The sequence below is a fragment of the Cetorhinus maximus genome, chromosome 28 (assembly GCF_964194155.1).
Source record: "Cetorhinus maximus chromosome 28, sCetMax3.hap1.1, whole genome shotgun sequence".
Taxonomy (NCBI): Eukaryota; Metazoa; Chordata; class Chondrichthyes; order Lamniformes; family Cetorhinidae; genus Cetorhinus; species Cetorhinus maximus.
In genome coordinates, this window is record NC_135906.1 from 6,071,115 (window position 1) to 6,093,618 (window position 22,504).

Genomic DNA, 22,504 nt, shown 5'->3' on the forward strand with positions numbered 1-22,504 from the left:
GTTTTGTTGTATATGGCATTGTATATTACTGTACATTGTTGTATGGTTTTGTTGTATATGGCATTGTATGTTACTGTGTATTGTTGTAAGGTTTTGTTGTATATTACTGTATATTGTTGTATGGTTTTGTTGTATATTATTGTATATTGTCGTACGGTTTTGTTGTATATTACTGTATATGGTTTTGTTGTAATTTACTGTATATTGTATGGTTTTGTTGCATATTACTGTATATTGTTGTATATTGTACATTGTTCTATGGTTTTGTTGTATATTACTGTATAGTGTTGTATATTACTGTACATTGTTCTATAGTTTTGTATATTACTGTATATTGTATGGTTTTCTTGTATATTACTGTATATTGTGGTACATTACTGTATATTGTTCTATGGTTTTGTTGTATATTACTGTATATTGTTGTATATTACTGTACATTGTTCTATGGTTTTGTATATTACTCTATATTGTTGTATGGTTTTGTTGTATATACTGTACATTGGTGTATGGTTTTGTTTTATATTACTGTATATGGTTGTATGGTTTTGTTGCATATTACTGTACATTGTTGTATAATACTGTATATTGTTGTATGGTTTTGTTGTATATTACTGTACATTGTTGTATATTACTGTACATTGTTCCATGGTTTTGTTGTGTATTACTGTATATTGTTGTATATTACCATACATTGTTCCATGGTTTTGTTGTGTATTACTGTATATTGTTGTATATTACTGTACATTGTTCTATAGTTTTGTATATTACTGTATATCGTATGGTTTTGTTGTATATTCCTGTATATTGTTGTATATTACTGTATATTGTTCTATGGTTTTGTTGTATATTACTGTATATTGTATGGTTTCATTGTATATTCCTGTATATTGTTGTATATTACTGTATATTGTTCTATGGTTTTGTTGTATATTACTGTATATTGTATGGTTTAGTTGTATGTTACTGTATATTGTTGTATATTACTGTACATTGTTCTATGGTTTTGTATATTGTTGTATGGTTTTGTTGTATATTACTGTACATTGTTGTATGGTTTTGTTGTATATTACTGTACATTGTTGTATGGTTTTGTTGTATATTACTGTATATTGTATGGTTTAGTTGTATGTTACTGTATATTGTTGTATATTACTGTACATTGTTCTATGGTTTTGTATATTGTTGTATGGTTTTGTTGTATATTACTGTACATTGTTGTATGGTTTTGTTGTATATTACTGTACATTGTTTTATGGTTTTGTTGTATATTACTGTACATTGTTGTATATTACTGTATATTGTTGTATGGTATTGTTGTATATTACTGTACATTGTTCTATATTATTGTACATTGTTATATGGTTTTGTTGTATATTACTGTATATTGTTCTATGGTTTTGTTCTATATTACTGTATATTGTTGTATATTACTGTACATTGTTCTATAGTTTTGTATATTACTGTATATTGTATGGTTTTGTTGTATATTACTGTATATTGTTGTATATTACTGTATTTTGTTCTATGGTTTTGTTGTATATTACTGTATTTTGTATGGTTTTGTTGTATATTACTGTATATTGTTGTACATTGTTCTATGGTTTGTTGTATATTCCTGTATATTGTTGTATATTACTGTATATTGTTCTTTGGTTTTGTTGTATATTACTGTATATTGTATACTGTAGTATATTAGTGTCTTGTATATTACTGTACATTGTAGTATATTACTGTATATAGTATATTACTGTATATTGTATATTACTGTATATTGTATACTGTAGTATATTACAGTGTCTTGTATATTACTGTATATTGTAGTATATTACAGTGTCTTGTATATTACTGTATATTGTAGTATATTACTGTATATAGTATATTACTGTATATTGTAGTGTATTACTGTATATTACTGTACATTGTTGTATGGTTTTGTTGTGGGTTGTGTTTTGCTACCACTGGGGGAGGGGCTGGGTTGCGGGCGGGCTCTCGGCGCCTGCGCACTGCCAGCTCCCTCTATCGCGCTAAGATGGCGGCGTCCTCCCTGGAGCAGAAGCTGTCGCGCCTGGAAGCCAAGCTGAAGCAGGAGAACAGGGAAGCACGGCGCCGGATCGACCTCTCACTCGACATGAGCTCGCCTTCCAGCCCGAGGAGACCCCGGCCAAGTAAGCAGCGGCCCGGCAGTCCGGGGAACAAGGGGGGTTTGTGTGTGTCGAGTTCCCGGGGGCCCAGGCTCCGGATCCGGCCCCTCACTGACTGACAGCGGAAACTATCCCGCGTCACTGGCTGGGCGGGGCCGGGGCTGACTGACACCCATACCGGCCAATCAGAATGGAGAGATGCTTCCGGGGTGGGTGCCAATCAGTGGCTCTGTCCAATCATAACAGGGCAAGGGTAGATCTCCGAAACTCGCGAGCCCCGGCCGTTAGAATTGGGAACTCCACCCCTTCCCGGCGCTTGGAGCACAGCTTCACCCCCCCCCGCCCACGGAGAGAGAGATTCCCCCCCCTCCCCGGAGAGAGAGAGAGTGATCCCCCCCCCTCTTCCTGGGAGAGAGAGATTCCCCCCCCCCCCCTTCCTAGGAGAGAGAGAGATCCCCCCCTCCCCCCGAGAGAGAGATCCCCCCCCCCCCTTCCCTGGAGAGAGAGATCCCCCCCTCCCCGGAGAAAGAGATCCCCCCCCCTTCCCCGGAGAGAGAGATCCCCCCCCCCCTTCCCCGGAGAGAGAGATCCCCCCCCTCCCTGGAGAGAGAGATCTCCCCCCCTCCCCGGAGAAAGAGATCCCCCCCCTCCCCGGAGAAAGAGATCCCCCCCTCCCCGGTGAGAGAGAGATCCCCCCTCCCCGGAGAGAGAGATCCCCCCCCTCCCCGGTGAGAGAGATCTCCCCCCCTCCCCGGAGAGAGAGATCCCCCCTCCCCGGAGAGAGAGATCCCCCCCTCCCCGGTGAGAGAGATCCCCCCCCCCCCCCAGAGAGACAGATCCCCCCCTCCCCGGTGATAGAGATCTCCCCCCCTCCCCGGAGAGAGAGATCCCCCCCTCCCCGGTGGGATAGATCTCCCCCCCTCCCCGGAGAGAGAGATTCCCCCCCCCCCCGTCCCCGGAGAGAGAGACTCACATTTCACCCTACCCTGGGAGAGCGACTCCACCCACACCTCCTCCTCCCCCAGAGAGAGGGTCACCCCAAACTCTCCAGCCCCTGGATAGAGAGCTCCCCCACCCCGGGCAGGTATTCCAGGAAGGTCTGGGTCACTGAAAGTTGCCCCTGGGGCCTGTGCTGCTGTTTCTTTATAAACAGAGGCTTTGGGAGCTGGTGGACCTTGAGTCGGAGGAAGCAGGGTTAACAGCATCAATGATCAGCCTGCGCTCTCCAAAACAAGGGAATGTGGGAAGAATGGGACCTTTAATTTGGGAAAAATGTCAAGGCACTTCCAAAAGGAAACTGGGAGCTCTAACTGCACAAAATAGAAGGTGGGGTGGCAACAGCATTAATGCAGAAGTATATTTTAAAGAGTCTTAATGGCAGAGAGGCTGACTGGTTTAGCTAGGGAGATGAGTAAAATTCCATTGGCCCATCTCTCTCTGTGCTTCTGGGTTTGCAAATGATAACTCTCAACAGCGGGGTCAAAGTATCAATAGGTGCCGATTACTTGCGGAGCGAGAATGCACACGATGACTGGTGAATGTTGGGAGGCGATTGCTGATTCAGATCGCTCCCAACAAATATAAAACGTGGATTCTCTGAGGTAGATTCCATGTACTTAGATGTAAGGTGATACCTCAGTACTAGTCCATTATCTAACTTGGATAAATACATCACTGTAGTAACTGGTATTGAAAGTGCCTCCAGTTGGGATCGCTGCTGGTTAATGCCAGTGCCATAGTAGTTAATCTAGTATGTGTCTAACTAGGGGTTACATGCATGGTTTTGATTATTGATGATATGTGGTCAACTTCAACAACTCTGTACCAATTGTATTTGAACCTACAATAGATCACATCCTTCAGTCAGGTTTCAGAAACTATTAGCCCAAGTTTTGACAATACTAAATAGTGTTTTACTATTATTGAATACATTAAGAATCTGAGTAATGCCTTTTTTCAGTGCGTATCTATTTAACAAGTCAACAATTAAAGTCACTAACTAAGCCTCTTTACATGGGTTGAACCTGTACGATGTCTTGGAAAACTGTAATTAACTCCGCAGTGCTGATCAGTAGGATTCTTGTAACATCAAAACAATTCCGTGATCACGCTTGCAGACTTTGTTTGCAAAAGCTGCTTGTTGTACAGTGTTGACTGTCAGCGCGGTTTATGCGTATAGCACATTGAAGTATGTTACAGGCCTAGCACTTAGAGGTTCAGCAGGAAGAGCCAATCTATTCCTCTTACTTGTCATTTAGGATAATTCAGCATAAGAAGAGTAGTAAAACACAGTTTCCTAGTGTAGAAAGTTGGGTTGGCAGTTTTGAAAGCTGGTGACTGGCTTTAAATGGTGATCTGATATAGGGTCAAGTTTTTGGATTGATTCTGTGTGTCATGGCTTATGAAGCTGTATTATATAATGTATGTGAAATGTTTAAATTGTTTATACAAAGAAATTGTCTAAATTTCAGTGAAATGTTGGTGTTTGGGTCAGATTTTAGAGACCCAACTCATCTCCAGCAAACTGTGTCCACGTTAAGTCTAGCTATCATTTCGGGGACAGAATTGGAGACCTAGGTTTTTGGGCTGTATGATTCTTTGTGGTTTAGGTAGCATAAAGTCTGTTTTATATTTACGGCAGGCTTGTATTGATGTACATTTTGTCTCTCAGAGATGCCTCACAGCGCTTTGCAATGAATTCATTTGAGCTTGACTGCCTGTAATGTATTTGGAAAACATTGCTGCCTGCATCAACATAGCTAGGCAAGAAAAAACCCTGACCTCAGGCAAAATAACTTTCACATGTGCACTCCTATCATAGGGGCATCTACACCAGGTGTCAGCCAGCACGCTGTCTGGAGCCCTGATGTTAGGAAAAAGTTGTCTTATAAAAATAATATGTTGGAATGGAAATGGTAAATTTTCAATTATTGGAGTGGAATGAGGGGGCACAGGTTCAAACTAGTCAAAGGAAAGTTTTGGACTGATTCCAGGAGGCTCTTCACACCAAGTGATCAACACGGTAACAGACTTTCAGAAAGAACAGCAATGAAGGTACCTGAAGCCTTTCGAAATGGATGGATTAAGATAGCCTGAGTGGCCTTCCTCATACGTAATAAGCAGATGTGGAAAAGATGGATACTAGGAGGGCTGTGTAGACTGGTTATTGTTATCATAAGTCATAACCCTGAAACACTAATGTTATGCTCAGTTACATATTCAAATCATTTTTCTTTTAAAAGACTATGTATGGACATTGTCTTTGGCATCGGTAATAGTCCTGCTGATTGTCTTAGTTTTGGATAACACAGGGGATTGGTGATACTTAGTAGTGAACTGCTTTGTCTTTTTTGATAGTAGTTCAGAATGCTTGGCATGATGCTGCATTGTGCTTTGGGGTCTAGGGCAGATGGTCAAAGGTCTGAACTAGTCTCAGTTCTAAGCTTATTCCCCCTGCATCCCCAAACAACACAGTACAGTATAGTAACCTGCTGGAGGAGTACTGGGGGAGCTCCTACCAGATACATTGCAGGTTGGATTTTAAAAGTTGACCTGTTCAGTGAATGAAGATTTTTGCTTTGCGGTTTGTCAACGCAATGTTCTTTAGAAATGCATTTTTAAAATTAATTCTCAAGATGTTGCTGCTAAGACTATTTATTACCCGTTCATGGTGTTCTGAGAAGTGTTGGTACAACATATTGAATTGTGACTTGCTCGGCTATTCCAGAATCAACCACATTGGTGTGGGGCTGGAGTGACGTACAGGTCAGACTGGGTAAGGGTGGCACACATTTTCCCCTAAAGGACATCAGTGAACCAGTAATCTGACAGCTTCGTGGTGACTGTTACTGACTTCACTTCTGAATGGCTTAGCTCTAATTTTAAGATTGTGCCCCATTGTTCTGGATAGTTTCTCTCCACCTTTATCACATTAATTGCAGCTGTAGGTGAGACTATAATGGATAATAAGGAAACAACAGACTTGTGAAATGAATATGTGGTACCCATTTTAACTATGGAGGATTGGGACAAAACAGCACTGATCCAAAGGAAGCTCAAATAAATTGGGGAAGAACTCAGTGAATTTAATGCAGATTGCACAAACTCCATTAACAGTTCAGCCAAGTCTACCATGGGCAATTTACCTCTCATCTCTTCAAGGCTTACCTTACTTAAATCTCAAATCTTTGTGACTTGATTTTCCTCGTAAACTTGGTATCAATTCATTTGTATGGTCACTATTCACAAGATGGGTTGTACAGTCAGATTGCTAACAAATTCTGGTTCATTAGATATCATTAAATCTAGTGTGGCTTTGTGTCTTGTTGGTTCTAGAATATATTGATTCAGAAAACTAGTCCAAATACATCCTATAAATGTGTTGGCTTTTAAATATGTAAGCTGTTCTGCACCTCCCAGTCGGTATTAAAATTAAAATCTCCACTGCTATATTACTACTGTCAGGAGGTGTGGAGGCAATTCCCAGCAGGATCTTGAATCTTTTGCCCTCCCTTAGTTCCACCTATAAAGTGTTTCCACTGCCTGCTTACCCTCACTGCTAGAATAGTGCCTTTTAGCAATATTGTTCCTCCTCTTTCTTTCACAATTTCCCTCTCCTTTCTGAAGATCCTATAGGCTTGTGTATTTAGTTTCCAGTCACAAACAGCTTGTAGTGAGGTTTCTGTAATGCCTACCACATTATGTCCTTTCATTGGATAAAGACCTGAAGAAGAAAATAACTTCCAGGAATATGGCGAGTGGATGAACTGGATTGATCTTTGAAAGGGCGGGGCAGATTCGATGGACTGAGCAGCCTCCTTTTGTGCTGTGATTGAGCTGAAGTTGTGCTTCTGCCTATTTGTTTTATTCCTTATCCATGAGTGTTTGGCACTCTTATTTTGGTAATTGTCACCACCTGGGTGTCCTTGTCTGTTTCTCACACTTTGGTGCTCTTTGTATTGCTATACAGGCAATGTAATACCATATGTTTCATTACTTCTGCTTTATTTTTACTTCCTATAACCATTTGAGTCCCTTTATCTTTATCTCCTTTGGTACTCTGACCTTTATTGTGTGTCACCTGTGGCTCAGTTAGTAGACTGCTCACCTCTGAATCACAGGGGTACAGGTTCAAGTCACACTTCAGATCTTGAGCACAAAAATCTTGGCTGATGCTCCAGTGCTGTACTGAGGGAGTGCTGTACTGTTGGAGGTGCCGTCTTTCAGGTGAGATGTTAAACTGAGGCTCCAGCTGCCTCCTCAGGTGGATATGAAAGATCCCCGGCACTATTTTGAAGAAGGGCCAGGCACTTCTCCCCGGTGTTCTGGGTAATATTTATCCTTCCATCAACATCACCAAATCTGCTCATTATCATATTGCTGTTTGTGGGACTTTGCTGTGTGCAAATTAGCTTCTGCGTTTGCTACATTACAACAGTGACTGCACTTCAAAAAGTACTTCATTGACTGTAAAGTGGTTTGAGATGTCCAATGAGTATGAAAAGTACAATATAAATGCAAGTCTTTCTTTTATCTTTCTTAACCACTTTTGTTTTTGTTTTTTTTCAACCCACCAAGGTCCCAGTTTGGTTCAGGTGTATCCAGTCTCAGCAGTACAGCTCCTTCTGTCCCAGTACTAATGCCAGTGCCGCTTGAAACACTTGCTGCCTGTTGCTGTTGGTTAGGAACCTGTCAGATGGTGAAGCATTCCTTTATATGGCAATAATTGCATCTGCCACTTTGCCTCTGGGACCAATACATCTCCATTGCTGGCTTAAAAGAGGAAGCAGGGAGTTGGATTTAAATGGAATTATTCTTTTAAATATTTTTTTCCTATTTAAAAATAAACTGAACCAATGCGTTGAGTTATCACTGGGGGTTTTGGCTGAGAGTAGTTTATTGAATGCTGAATACACAGCTGAAATAACCAGCTGACTAAAGCTCCTTCAGTTATAAACTATAAATAAGAATTCACTTTCTTGGGCCACCAGCTTCTTCAGCATTGGCCATTCAAAATGGCTGAAGAACTACCCTGCAGATTAACTGCATCATAATTATTTCTAACCTTTTTAAGGAGATCATGACACCTGGGTTTTAAGCATTTGTAAAGATGTCCTGAAGCACAATTAATCAGAGTGTGTGTAGATGGCAATCCTTGAAGTCTCTGGTCCCAGAGATCACTTGTGCTTTCAGTTGTTATCCTTTAACACCTGGAATTAGTGTTTCAGTCCCCACATACTTCAAATGTTAGTATGTGTGCAGCATAACAAACTGAGAAGCTTCCTCCAGATTCATTATTTGGTGCTTCTATCCTTTGATCATCTTTATCTACAAAACTGACAGAGTAACACTTGTACAAGACAATATATTAGTCTCTAAATAACAAAGAAGTATTTTAATTGGTGAGTCAGTCAGTGAATAACATATCTATAGTATATATCTACAGTGGTTAAGCTTTGCTGGCTCCTCGAAAATAATTTGCACATCTCATTCTAAGGCTGTAACTTTCTTGTGTAGTGATTCATTTTCCCAGTTCTTATCAACTTCAGGAAATGAGGTGATTAGGGGACCCTTGGTTTAATGAATAGAGGCACAGAGTACAAGATCAAGGAAGTTGTGGTGAACCTTTATAAATCACTGGTCTGGCCGCAACTGGAGTATTGTGTCCAATTCTTGAAACCATACTTGAGGATGTTAAGGTTTTGGAGAAGGAGCAGAAGAGATTTACTAGAATTATACCAGGGATGTGGGCCTTCAGTTACGTGGAGAGACTAGAAAATCTGGGCTTGTTCTCCGCGGAGTAGAGAAGGTTAAGGTGCGATTTGATAGAGGTGTTCAAAATCATGAAGAGTTTCAGTAGAGCAGATGGAATGAAACTTTTTCATTGGCAAGAAGGGCAGTAACAGGGGGACACAGATTTAAGGTAAAAGCAAGATAGTGTGGATGCTGGAGATCTGAAATAAAAACAGAACAGGCTGGAAAATCTCAACCTGCCTAGCAGCGTCTGTGGAGAGAGAAACAGAGTTACTGTTTTGAGTCCAATATGAGTTCTGAAGAAGCATCATATTGGACTCGAAATGTTATCTTGAATCTGTGGGGAGAGAAACAGAGTTAACTGGGGAAAGAGCCAGAGGTGAGATGACAAGAATTTATTGACACAGTGAGTTGTTATGATCTGGAATGCACTGCCTGAAATGGTGGCTCCAAAGGGAATTGGATAAATACTTGGAGGGGATAATATTACAGAGCTATGGGGGCAGTGCAGGAGAGTGGGAAGAATTGGCAACTCTTTCAAACAGAGGCGATTGGCTGACCTACCTCCATGTACGCTCTAAGGTTCTAGAATTCTATCTACCTCAACAAGCAAACTCAGCCATTCTCTCTTGAAGAATTCCAGATCAAATCAGTGATATGAAAAGGACAAGCTGATTAATCAGTCCTCCTGAAGCAATAACTAGAGACTAGCAGAACATGAATAACTGCCTGGTCAGTTCAGAAAACTACTTACCATGTATCTGAACAAATCACGCAGCATGTTTGTATTTGAATTGACTGACTTGGAGTCTCCCTCAAGCAAATTGTCTGAAACCAGCTGACCATTATTTACATGTTTTCGAGTTAAGCAGAGGTGTGGTGTCTGTGAGTGAAGCTGGATTTTAACCTATATGTCATGACAGAGTTAACAGATCCAACATAAAGCCAAATCTTGTGCATTACTTTTGCGATGATGTACATTAGTTTTCCTGCTGTCTTTTGGCCCTGGAGTACTCTCACGGACGCTTAAGGCATTTCTTCAGTCCAACACTTGGCTCTGATTGTAAAATGATCTGATACAGAAGAGTTTGAGAACATTGATTGTGTTTGTGTTCTTGTTAACCTTAATAAACAAGAACTATTACAAACAAAAATGGAAAATGCTGGAAAAACTCAGCAGGTCTGGCAGCACCTGTGGATGGAGAAACAGAGTTAATATTTTGAGTCTGTATGACTCTTCAGAGCTGCATTTTCTGTTTTTGTTTCAGATTTTCAGCATCTGCAGTATTTTGCTTTTATTAAACAAAAACTATTATTATTTTGCCTTATTTTATGTATGTTCAAAAGATAAATAGTCATTGTACGTAACTTGAGTATTGCTGAAAAAAGAGACATGTCTAAGCTTTTTGTCTTGCACCCCTTAGGACACTCGCAAGGATACCAGTATAAGGGGAAAACAACAATTTGTACAGCATGTGAAGAGTATGCTGATTGGTTGGCAAGAGGCATTGCCAGGGAGAATGCACCACTGATGGTGACAGTTAACTGCCAAGCATTGTTTGAAATTTAAACTAGGCAGCTTGACCCTGATTGGTCAAGGCATTGCCCTGAGGAATGAACCAGTGAAGGTCTGTCACTTATTTTGGTTAGCTGAAACAGGCGCAATGTCTGTACATGTTCTTCCTGTCTGCAAAGAACAGGGCCCTGTGTATTAATATATGTAGCTTCCAGTACACACAAATGCGCCACATTGTCAGTCTTAAACTGATTGTCAGTGTAATTCTTAGCACACTGAGGATTATTTAGCAAATGTTGTCTAATCGTGGGCACTGTGTTTTGAGCTTTGCAAGCACGGGCTGGTTGGGTAAGGTCTGCACTCTGCCCATTGTGAACAGTGGCTGGGATGTGCCAATGTCCGCCAGTTTGGGACATACGGCCGACATACCTAGAATCACACTGGCACTGAAATTCATACAGCACATTACTCATTTGTGTGATAGGCAGAATGTCTTTTTGGCTTGATGGCATACAGGTCACTTATCAGCAACCTTGTAAATAGGGCCTGAGCCATTTGCTCACCATGCAAGCTTGATGCTGAAACAGGGTGCATTGATTCCCCTGATCAGATCATTTCTCGCTGCATATCACGCAAACTCATGAACGGGCCTAAGGCTGTCACTTTTGGCCCTGAAAAGTGCCCAGTCTACCTCAGATTACCCTGGAAGGGCAAGGTATCTCAAACAGCATGTCCCAGCAGGGTAAAGACCGTTTTATGTACACACGTTGCGCCTGTTTCAGCTAAACAAAATTATTGACAGCCATTCGCTGACTCATTCCTCATGGTGACGCCTTGACCAATTAGTGTCAAGCTGCCTGGTTTAAATTTCAAACAATGCTTGGCAGTTAACTGTCAGTTGCCATCAGTGGTGCATTCTCCATGGCAATGCCACTTGCCAATGAATCAGCACTCTCTTCACATGCAGTATAAATTGTTGTTTCCCCTTATATTGGTATTCTTCCGAGTGTCCTGATGAGTACAAGACAAAAAGATTTGACATGTCTCTTCTTTCAGCAATAGTCAAAAGATAGTTTTGCAGCCCTTGCAGTATGGGATTCCACCAAAGTAAAGGTAACACTTACTGTCTGATATCTGCCATAAGCCAAGGCGTCAATCCAGGCGTATTAAGCAGCCTGTGTGATGAATGAACACAGTAAATAACAGCGGCTGCTTTCTGTCGGTGTGCAAGCACAACTTGATCTACTAGTTTTTGAAATTTGCAGACATAAATTTCCCAGTCTCACTAACTAAATAACATCTGACCATCTTCCCTTCCTCCTGGGCTGCTAGGTTGCATAAACAAGTGAACCAGCCATTAAAATGCCAAGTTGAGTTGACAGCTTTGCTACTGTGTGGCGATGCTGTGTAAAAGGGGTCATTGTAATACGAGCTCTCTCGACTGGAGAGGTAGCAGCTGCAGTGTTGTTGGACCCAAGTAATCAGTGGGCTGTGAGAGTTAGCGTGTCCTGTGATCTCAGGTCAACTCTGATTCTTGACAAGCACAGGAAAGAACTCTTTATAGGAGCCTTGGTTCTCTTGGGTTTTTCTTTTGCTGCCTTTCCATTTTCTGGTGTTTCATTGCATCTCACACTTGCTGACAGTGAGGATGACAACCTGCTGTCAACCCATTGCCACCCAAAGATAAGCACCTAAGGCATTGTGTGGCTGCCTTTTAGTGCTTCCCCTACCCATGTGACAGTGATCTCTGTTTTCTATTTTCTTACAGTGCTGTGATGAAGATTAGATTGACAAAGCTCTGCTTGAAGTAGTGTTTTGTGAATGTGTTTCTCCCCCTTAATGTTTTCAGTTGGATAGTCAACTCAAAATAGGAAAGAGACGAGGAAGCCTGACTCCGAGAAATGCTTGGGATGGGCAGAGGATTGGAGGATGGTTCTCCCAGTCAGAACTGGTAGATCAGAAATTCTTCTTTTACTGCTTATTGACTCACACCTTTGAGGTTCCAACACATGCCAGAGGGCAGTATGGGGTTCAGGTAAGTGCCAGAGGGCAGTGTGGGTTTTGGGTACTTGCCAGAGGGTAGTGTGGGGTTCAGGTACATGCCAGAAGGCAGTGTGGGTTTCTGGTACATGCCAGAGGGCAGTGTGATACCTGCCAGAGGGCAGTGTGATACCTGCCAGAGGCAGTGTGGGGTTTGGGTACATGAAGTTGTAGCATCATAGAATCCCGATGTGTAGAAAGAGGATTTTTGGTTCATTGTAACTGTGCTGACTTTGAAAAATCTGCCAATTAATCCCACACTCTTGCTTTTTCCTCATAGCTCTGCAGTATTATCCCGTTGAAATATTTATCCCATTCCCTTTGGAAACGTACTGTTGAATCCTTTCCACCCCTATTTCAGGCAGCCTATTTGTGATCCATAAGCTTTTTTTTAATATATTGATTTGAAATTGACTTTACATCGAGTTACATAATACCTAGAGCACAGCCATTATGCCTAATTGGACTATACCTGGGCTTCTACTGCAGATGAGCGTTCCCTCCTCCCCTGTAAAGATATATTCCCACCCTGACCCCGGATCCCTCTCCCTTTCTCCCTCAGGCAGCAAGCCCTTCCTTAAATGCATCAGTGCTGTCTACTTCAACCACTTCATGTGGTCGCGAGTTTCACATTCTCACCACTCTCTGTGTAAAGAAGCAGCTCGAAATTCTTTCGTTGGCCTGTTAGTGACTACCTTATATTTATGTCCCCTTGTTCTGAACTCATCCACAGTTGGAAATGGGCTCTCTATCTATCCTATTAAACCCCCTTTATCATTTTAAAGATTTCTATCAGGCCTCTCTCTTATGCTTTTTTCTGGAGAAAAGAGCGCAAGTCTTAGAGCTGGCAGATCCCATTGCGAGCCGCAGTGACCACATCTGCAGCAAGTGTTGGTTGCTGGAGGAACTCCGGCTCAGAATTGATGAGCTGGAGTCCGAGCTCCGGACGCTGTGGCACAGCGAGAGTTACCTGGATGCTTTGTATCAGGAGGCGGTCACACCTGGTAGATTAAGTACCTCAAGTCCGGTCAGTGGTCAGGGTCAGCACGGTGTGACTGCAAGTGAGGCAGGTAGAGGGATCCTGTGTTCAGGAACAGAGGAGCCTCAGCTCTTGACCTTGTCCAACAGGTACGAGGCACTTGCTCCCCGTGTGGATGAGGAAGAGGGCTGTAAGGAGGATGAGCCAGCTGACCACGGCACCGTGGCACAGGAGGCCATTCAAGAGGGGGGAGCAAAAAGACAAGTGGTAGTTGTAGGGGATTCTATAATTAGGGGAATTGTTAGCTTCCTTTGTAAGCAGGATCGAGAGTCCCGCATGGTATGTTGCCTGCCCGGTACCAGGGTGAGGGACATCTCTGACCGGCTTGAAAGGATATTGGAGAGGGAGGGGGAGGATCCAGTTGTTGTCCACGTCGGGACAAATAACATAGGTAAGACTAGGAAAGAGGACCTGTTTGGGGATTATCAGGAACTAGGAACTAAGTTAAAGAACAGGTCCTCAAGGGTTATAATCTCCGGATTACTACCCGAGTCATGTGCAAACTGGCATAGGGACGCGAGAATAAGGGAAGTAACCACGTGGCTAAAGGAGCGGTGCGGGTTCCATTTCGTGGGGCACTGGCATCAGTATTGGAACAGGAGGGATCTGTACCGTTAGGACGGTCGCCACCTGAACCGATCTGGGACCAATGTTCTAGCGAAAAGGGTAAATAGGGTGGTCAACAGGACTTTCAACTAGAAAGTGGGGGGGTGGAGGGAAGGGTAAAACTCCAAGAAGTATGACTAATGGGAAACAAAGCAGCAAGTTAGCGTGTTGGGGGGTGGATTCAACTTCATGGAAAATTATAAAAAAACTGAAAAGAAAGGAGAGGCTATTAAAGTCTCCAGAACACAAAATAGGACAGAGTGTTTGGAAAGGGCTAGGAATCTAACTTCAAGCACATCAGATAAAGGGATGACAATGAGAAAGGGGACAGGAAATACAGGACTGAAGGTGTTGTTATCTGAATGCACGCCATATAAGGTAAATGAGCTTGTGGCGCAGATTGAAATTGGCAGGTATGATGTGGTGGGCATTACGGAGACATGGCTGCAAGGGGATCAGGACTGGGAGTTAAATATCCAAGGATTTACATCCTATCGAAAAGATAGGCTGGTTGGCAGAAGGGGTGGGGTTGCTTTGTTAGTAAAAAATGAAATAAAATCGATAGCAAGAAATTATGTAGGGTCAGATGATGTAGAATCTGTGTGGGTAGAGTTGAGGAACCGCAAAGGTGAAAAAACCATAATGGGAGTTATGTACAGGCCTCCGAACAGTAGTCAGGATGTGGGGCACAAGATACAGCAGGAGATAGAAAAGGTGTGTAAGAAAGGCAAGGTTACAGTGATCATGGGGGATTTCAATATGCAGGTAGACTGGGAAAATCAGGTTGGTAGTGGATCCCAAGAAAAGGAATTTGTGGAATGTCTACGAGATGGCTTTTTGGAGCAGCTTGTGGTGGAGCCCACTAGGGAACAGGCAATTCTAGTTTAGTGACGTGTAATGAGGCAGATTTGATAAGGGAGTTTAAGATGAAGGAACCCTTAGGAGGAAGTGACCATAATATGATAGAATTTACCCTGCAATTTGAGAGGAAAAAGCTGGAATCAGATGTAACGGTATTACGGTTGAATAAAGGCAACTACAGAGGCATGAGGGAGGAGCTGGCCAGAATTGACTGGGAGATGAACCTAGCAGGAAAGACAGTGGAAAAGCAATGGCAGGAGTTTCTGGGAGTAATTTGGGAGACACAGCAAAAATTCATCCCTAGGAAGAAGAAGCATACTAAAGGGAGGACGAGGCAACCATGGCTGACAAGGGAAGTCAGGGACAGCATAAAAGCTAAAGAGAAAGCATACAATGCAGCGAAGAGCAGTGGGAAACCAGGGGATTGGGAAGCCTATAAAGACCAACAGAGGACAACTAAAAAAGAAATGAGGGAGAAGATTAAATATGAGGGTAAACTAGCCAGTAATATAAAAGAAGATTGCAAGAGTTTTTTTAGATATATAAAGGGTAAGAGAGAGGCAAAAGTGGACATTGGGCCGCTGGAAAATGACGCTGGAGAAGTAGTAGTGGGGAACAAAGAAGTGGCGGAGGAACTGAATAGGTACTTTGCGTCAGTCTTCACAGTAGAGGACACGTGTGACATCCCCAAAGTTCAAGAGAGTCGGGGGGCAGAGGTGAGTATGGTGGCCATTACCAAGGAGAAGGTGCTAGGAAAACTGAAAGGTCTGAAGGTGAGTAAATCACCTGGACCAGATGGATTACACCCCAGGGTTCTGAAGGAGATAGCTGAAGAGATAGTGGAGGCATTAATGGTGATCTTTCAGGAATCATTGGAGTCAGGGAGGGTCCTAGAAGACTGGAAAATCGCTAATGTAACTCCCCTGTTTAAGAAGGGAGTGAGGCAAAAGACGGGAAATTACAGGCCGATTAGCCTGACCTCGGTCGTTGGTAAGATTTTAGAGTCCATTATTAAGGATAAGATTTCAGAATACTTGGAAGTTCATGGTAAAATCGGGCAAAGTCAGCATGGTTTCATCAAGGGGAGGTCATGCCTGACAAATCTGTTAGAATTCTTTGAGGAGGTAACAAGTAGGTTAGACAAAGGAGAGCCAATGGATGTTATCTATTTAGACTTCCAGAAAGCCTTTGACAAGGTGCTGCATAGGAGGCTGCTCAGTAAGATAAGAGCCCATGGCGTTAGAGGCAAGGTATTAGCGTGGATAGAAGATTGGCTGGCAGGAGGCAAAGAGCAGGGATAAGGGGGTCCTTCTCAGGATGGCGGCTGGTGACTAGTGGAGTTCCGCAGGGGTCAGTGTTGGGACCACAACTTTTCACTTTATACATTAATGATCTAGATGTAGGAACTGAGGGCATCCTGGCTAAATTTGCAGATGATACAAAGATAGGTGGAGGGACAGGTAGTATTGAGGAGGCGGGGAGGCTGCAGAAGGATTTGGACAGGTTAGGAGAATGGGCAAAGAAGTGGCAGATGGAATACAATGTGGGGAAGTGTGAGGTCATACACTTTGGTAGGAAGAATAGAGGCATGGACTATTTTCTAAATGGAGAGAGAATTCAGAAATCTGGAGTGCAAAGGGACTTGGGAGTCCTAGTCCAGGATTCTCTTAAGGTTAACTTGCGGGTTGAGTCGGTAGTTAGGAAGGCAAATGCAATGTTGGCATTTATTTCGAGAGGACTAGAATATAAAAGCAGGGATATGCTGCTGAGGCTTTATAAGGCTCTGGTCAGACCACATTTAGAATATTGTGAGCAATTTTGGGCCCCGTATCTCAGGAAGGATGTGCTGGCCCTGGAGAGGGTCCAGAGGAGGTTCACGAGAATGATCCCAGGAATGAAAGGCTTAACATATGAGGAACGTTTGAGGACTCTGGGTCTATACTTGATGGAGTTTAGAAGGATGAGTGGGGATCTGATTGAAGCTTACAGAATACTGAAAGGCCTAGATAGAGTGGACGTGGGGAAGATGTTTCCATTAGTAGGAGAGACTAGGACCCGAGGGCACAGCCTCAGAGTAAAGGGAAGACCTTTTAGAACAGAGATGAGGAGAAACTTCTTTAGCCAGAGAGTGGTGAATCTATGGAATTTATTGCCACAGAAGGCTGTGGAGGCCAGGTCATTGAGTGTATTTAAGACCGAGATAGATAGGTTCTTGATTGGTAAGGGGATCAAAGGTTACGGGGAGAAGGTGGGAGAATGGGGTTGAGAAACTTATCAGCCATGATTGAATGGCGGAGCAGACTCGATGGGCCGAATGGCCTAATTTCTGCTCCTATGTCTTATGGTCTTATAACCTCTCAACTCTGGAAACATCCTTGTAAATCTTATCTGGGCTTTCTCCAGTGCATCAAAATCCTTTTTAGTGAATTGCCCTGGCCAATATTTATCCCTCAGTGAAAGCCACAAAAATGATTAATTGGTCCTTAGCGCATTATTGTTTGTGGGAGCTTGCTATGCACAATTTGGCTGCTGTCTTTCTTACAACAGTGACGACACTTCAAAAGTACGTCATTGGCTGGAAAGTGTTTTGGGATGTCCTGAGATCATGAAAGATGCTGTAGAAATGCAAGTCTTTCTTTTTCGTTTTGCATTATGCATGCAGCACTCAGTATTGTCTAATTAAGGATGTATAAGATGTAATAAAAACAGAAAATGCCGGAAATGCTTAGCAGGTCAGGCAGCATCTGTGGAGAGAGAAAGAGTCAATATTTTAGGGCGATTATCTTCTTTATAGAAAGGGACAGTAACTACTGTGGGAGGCACAATACTGAGGTAACCCTACACTGTCGGACTTACAGTGACGATAATTCAAATTACTTTATTGGATGTGAATCATCTTGGATGGTGAAATGTATTGACCCAAATTTGTCATTTATGTAAACGACATAGATGACTATGTGGGGGGTAGGATTAGTAAGTTTGTGGATGACACAAAGATTGGCCGGGTGGTTAACAGTGAGGTTGTGTGTCTTGGGCTACAGGAAGATATAGACGGGATGGTCAAAATGGCAGATGAGTGGCAGATGGAATTTAACCCTGAAAAGTGTGAGGTGATACATTTTGGAAGGAGTAATTTGACAAGGAAGTAGTCAATGAACAGCATGACACTAGGAAGTTCTGAGGAACAAAGGGACCTTGGCGTGTGTGTCCATAGATCTCTGAAGGCAGAGAGGCATGTTAGTGGGTGTTGAAAAAGGCATATGGGACACTTGCCTTTATCAATCGAGGCATAGATTACAAAAGTAGGGAGGTCATGTTGGAGTTATATAGAACCTTAGTGAGGCCACAGCTGGAGTACTGTGTGCAGTTCTGGTCGCCACATTATAGGAAGGATGTGATTGCACTGGATGGGGTACAGAGGAGATTCACCAGGATGTTGCCTGGGATCAAACATTTAACTTATGAAGAGAGGTTGGATAGACTTGGATTGTTTTCGTTGGAGCAGAGAAGACTGAGAGGCGACCTGATCGAGGTGTACAAGATTATGAGGGGCATGGACAGGGTGGATAGGGAGCAGCTGTTCCCCTTAGTTGAAAGGTCAGTCACAAGGGGACATAAGTTCAAGTTGAGGAGCAGGAGGTTTAGGGGGGATGTGAGGAAAAACTTTTTTACCCAGAGGGAGGCGACGGTCTGGAATGCGCTGCCTGGGAGGCTGGTGGAGGCGGGTTGCCTCACATCCTTTAACAAGTACCTGGATGAGCACTTGGCACATCATAACATTCAAGGCTATGGGCCAAATGCTGGTAAATGGGATTAGGTAGGTAGGTCAGGTGTTTCTCACGTGTCAGTGCAGACTGGATGGGCCGAAGGGCCTCTTTTGCACTGTGATTCTGTGATTCTAGTCCTCTGAATAACCCCTGATCCCAATACCTCCCTAGACCAGACCCAACTACACTGCTCCCCCGACCCACCCTCTGGATCCAATCTGACTACTCCTGACCCAACCCAACTACCCTCTGACTACCAGACCCACCTCACCCAACTACCCATCCACTAAACCACACTCAAAGGCTGGACCTTTAAACTTACCGGACAGAATACAGCAGTTATTGCTGTAAAAGGGACTTGCCCTCTTTTCCTGCGATTCTACTCCACTCTGACTGCGTTCCCAAGGGATCTAATCCTGGAAGAAATGCCCAACATTGCTGCTGCTCGGAAATTCAAGCCAAGATAAATGCAAATCCTTTTTTTATTTAGATAGCTACAAGGTGTTTGTTCCCTGAAATTGTCATTTTGCCAGGAAGCCTTTTCAGTTTTGATGTTTCAGTAGTGTTATCCATTTAGCCATGTAAATAATTGGAATTTGAACCCTGGAGCCAAGGCCAGTTGGGATTAGAACAAGGAGGTGCTGTAATGAAGAGCATTCCAGTACATTCAGAATGATAAATAAAGGTCGAATTCAAACTGAAACTGGCTGCAGTGGGGATAGCTGTTTGCCAGCAGAAGAAACCTCTTAAATTCAAGTTCTTAAACACTGGTGGTGTCACAGACCCAGAGTAGGTCTGTGCACATAGCTTCAAGTATAGGCAGCTGGACTTTATCCGAAGGTGCATGGAATAGGGTGAGTGTTAATGGGCCTGCTGGTTTGTATTCCTTAGATAGATCCCATTCTCACTGTCTGTTCTTACACAGCATCTGCTGCTGGAAGAGATCAATAAAAATCTGCTCGTTACTCACATGCAAGTATGCTGCCCGTGTATTTGGCTGTGTGTGTGTGGTTCAGTGAGTGTGTGTGTGTGCAGTTCAATGAGTGTGTGTGTATGCGGTTCAATGTGTGTGCGTGTGTGCGGTTCAGTGAGTGTGTGTGCAGTTCAGTGAGTGTGTGTGTGTGCGGTTCAGTGAGTGTGTGTGTGTGCGGTTCAGTGAGTGTGTGTGCACGCGGTTCAGTGAGTGTGTGTGTGCGCGGTTCAGTGAGTGTGTGTGTGCGTGGTTCAGTGAGTGTGTGTGTGTGCGGTTCAGTGAGTGTGTGTGTGCGGTTCAGTGAGTGTGTGTGTGTGCGGTTCACTGAGTATGTGTGTGTGTGCGGTTAAGTGAGTGTGTGTGTGTGTGTGTGCGTGGTTAAGTGAGTGTGTGTGCGGTTCAGTGAGTGTGTGTGTGTGTGCGGTTCAGTGAGTGTGTGTGTGTGCGGTTCAGTGAGTGTGTGTGTGTGCAGTACATTGAGTGTGTGTGTGCGCGGTTCAGTGAGTGTGTGTGTGTGCACGGTTCAGTGAGTGTGTGTGTGCGCGGTTCAGTGAGTGTGTGTGTGTGCGGTTCAGTGAGTGTGTGTGTGCGGTTAAGTGAGTGTGTGTGTGTGTGCGGTTCAGCGAGTGTGTGTGTGCGCGGTTCAGTGAGTGTGTGTGTGTGGTTCAGTGAGAGTGTGTGTGCGGCTCTGTGTCTGTGTAGCTCTGTGTGTTTGCATGTGGTTCTCCGTGTGCGTGGTTCTCTGTGTGTGTGTGTGTGAAGGGTTTTGTGGTCGTATGTCTGTGCGGTGCTGTGTGTGTGGGCTGCTGTGTGTGTGGGCTGCTGTGTGTGTGGGCTGCTGTGTGTGTGGGCTGCTGTGTGTGTGTGGGCTGCTGTGTGTGTGTGGGCTGCTGTGTGTGTGTGGGCTGCTGTGTGTGTGTGGGCTGCTGTGTGTGTGTGGGCTGCTGTGTGTGTGGGCTGCTGTGTGTGTGGGCTGCTGTGTGTGTGGGCTGCTGTGTGTGTGGGCTGCTATGTGTGTGGGTTGCTGTGTGTGTGTGGGCTGCTGTGTGTGTGTGTGGGCTGCTGTGTGTGTGTGTGGGCTGCTGTGTGTGTGTGTGTGTGTGGGTTGCTGTGTGTGTGTGTGTGGGTTGCTGTGTGTGTGTGTGTGTGGGCTGCTGTGTGAGTGTGTGTGTGGGTTGCTGTGTGTGTGTGTGTGTGTGTTGCTGTGTGTGTGTGTGTGTGTGTGGGTTGCTGTGTGTGTGTGTGGGCTGCCGTGTGTGTGTGTGTGGGCTGCTGTGTGTGTGTGTGTGTGTGTGGGTTGCTGTGTGTGTGTGTGTGTGTGTGTGTGTGGGCTGCTGTGTGAGTGTGTGTGCGGTTCATTGAGTGTGTGTGCGGTTCAGCGAGTGTGTATGTGTGCTCGGTTCAGTGAGTGTGTGTGCACGGTTCAGTGAGTGTGTGTGTGCGCGGTTCAGTGAGTGCGTGTGTGCGCGGTTCAGTGAGTGTGTGTGCGCGCGCGGTTCAGTGAGTGTGTGTGCGCGCGGTTCAGTGAGTGTGTGCGCGCGCGGTTCAGTGAGTGTGTGTGTGCGCGCGGTTCAGTGAGTGTGTGCGCGCGCGGTTCAGTGAGTGTGTGCGCGCGCGGTTCAGTGAGTGTGTGCGCGCGCGGTTCAGTGAGTGTGTGCGCGCGCGGTTCAGTGAGTGTGTGCGCGCGCGGTTCAGTGAGTGTGTGCGCGCGCGGTTCAGTGAGTGTGTGCGCGCGCGGTTCAGTGAGTGTGTGCGCGCGCGGTTCAGTGAGTGTGTGCGCGCGCGGTTCAGTGAGTGTGTGCGCGCGCGGTTCAGCGAGTGTGTGTGTGCGCGGTTCAGCGAGTGTGAGTGTGTGTGTGATTCAGTGAGAGTGTGTGTGCGGCTCTGTGTCTGTGTGGCTCTGTGTGTTTGCATGTGGTTCTCCGTATGCGTGGTTCTCTGTGTGTGTGTGTGAAGGGTTTTGTGGTTGTGTGTCTGTGCGGTGCTGTGTGTGTGGGCTGCTGTGTGTGTGTGGGCTGCTGTGTGTGTGTGGGCTGCTGTGTGTGTGTGGGCTGCTGTGTGTGTGTGTGGGCTGCTGTGTGTGTGTGTGGGCTGCTGTGTGTGTGTGTGGGCTGCTGTGTGTGTGTGTGTGGGCTGCTGTGTGTGTCTGTGTGTGTGGGGTGCTGTGTGAATGTGTGTGTGTGTGTACAGTTCAGTGAGTGTGTGTGTGTGTGTGCAGTTCAGTGAGTGTGTGTGTGTGTGCGGTTCAGTAAGTGTGTGTGTGTGTGTGCGGTTCAGTGAGTGTGTGTGTGTGCGGTTCAGTGAGTGTGTGTGTGTGCGGTTCAGTGAGTGTGTGTGTGTGCGGTTCAGTGAGTGTGTGTGTGTGCGGTTCAGTGAGTGTGTGTGTGTGTGCGGTTCAGTGAGTGTGTGTGTGTGCGGTTCAGTGAGTGTGTGTGTGTGCGGTTCAGTGAGTGTGTGTGTGTGCGGTTCAGTGAGTGTGTGTGTGTGTGTGTGGTTCAGTGAGTATGCGTGTGTGCGTTTCAGTGAGTGTGTGTGTGCGGTTCAGTGAGTGTGTGTGTGCGGTTCAGTGAGTGTGTGTGTGTGCGGTTCAGTGAGTGTGTGTGTGTGCGGTTCAGTGAGTGTGTGTGTGTGCGGTTCAATGAGTGTGTGTGTGCGGTTCAGTGAGTGTGTGTGCTCGGTTCAGTGAGTGTGTGTGTGCGCGGTTCAGTGAGTGTGTGTGCTCGGTTCAGTGAGTGTGTGTGTGCGCGGTTCAGTGAGTGTGTGTGTGCTAGGTTCAGCGAGTGTGTGTGCGTGGTTCAGCGAGTGTGT

General features: G+C 44.7%; 1 protein-coding gene across 2 annotated transcripts in view; it reads left to right on the top strand.

Annotated features, from left to right (window-relative positions):
* Window positions 1-2,028: 2,028 nt before the first annotated feature.
* Window positions 2,029-22,504, top strand: part of map2k7 (mitogen-activated protein kinase kinase 7) — a 106,409-nt gene continuing 85,933 nt past the window's right edge. For both annotated transcript variants that reach the window (XM_078531117.1, XM_078531118.1), the window contains exon 1: window positions 2,029-2,165. In XM_078531117.1, coding sequence (XP_078387243.1) covers window positions 2,030-2,165 — 136 coding nt within the window. In that variant the 5' untranslated portion in view covers window position 2,029. The remainder of the gene's footprint in view (window positions 2,166-22,504) is intronic.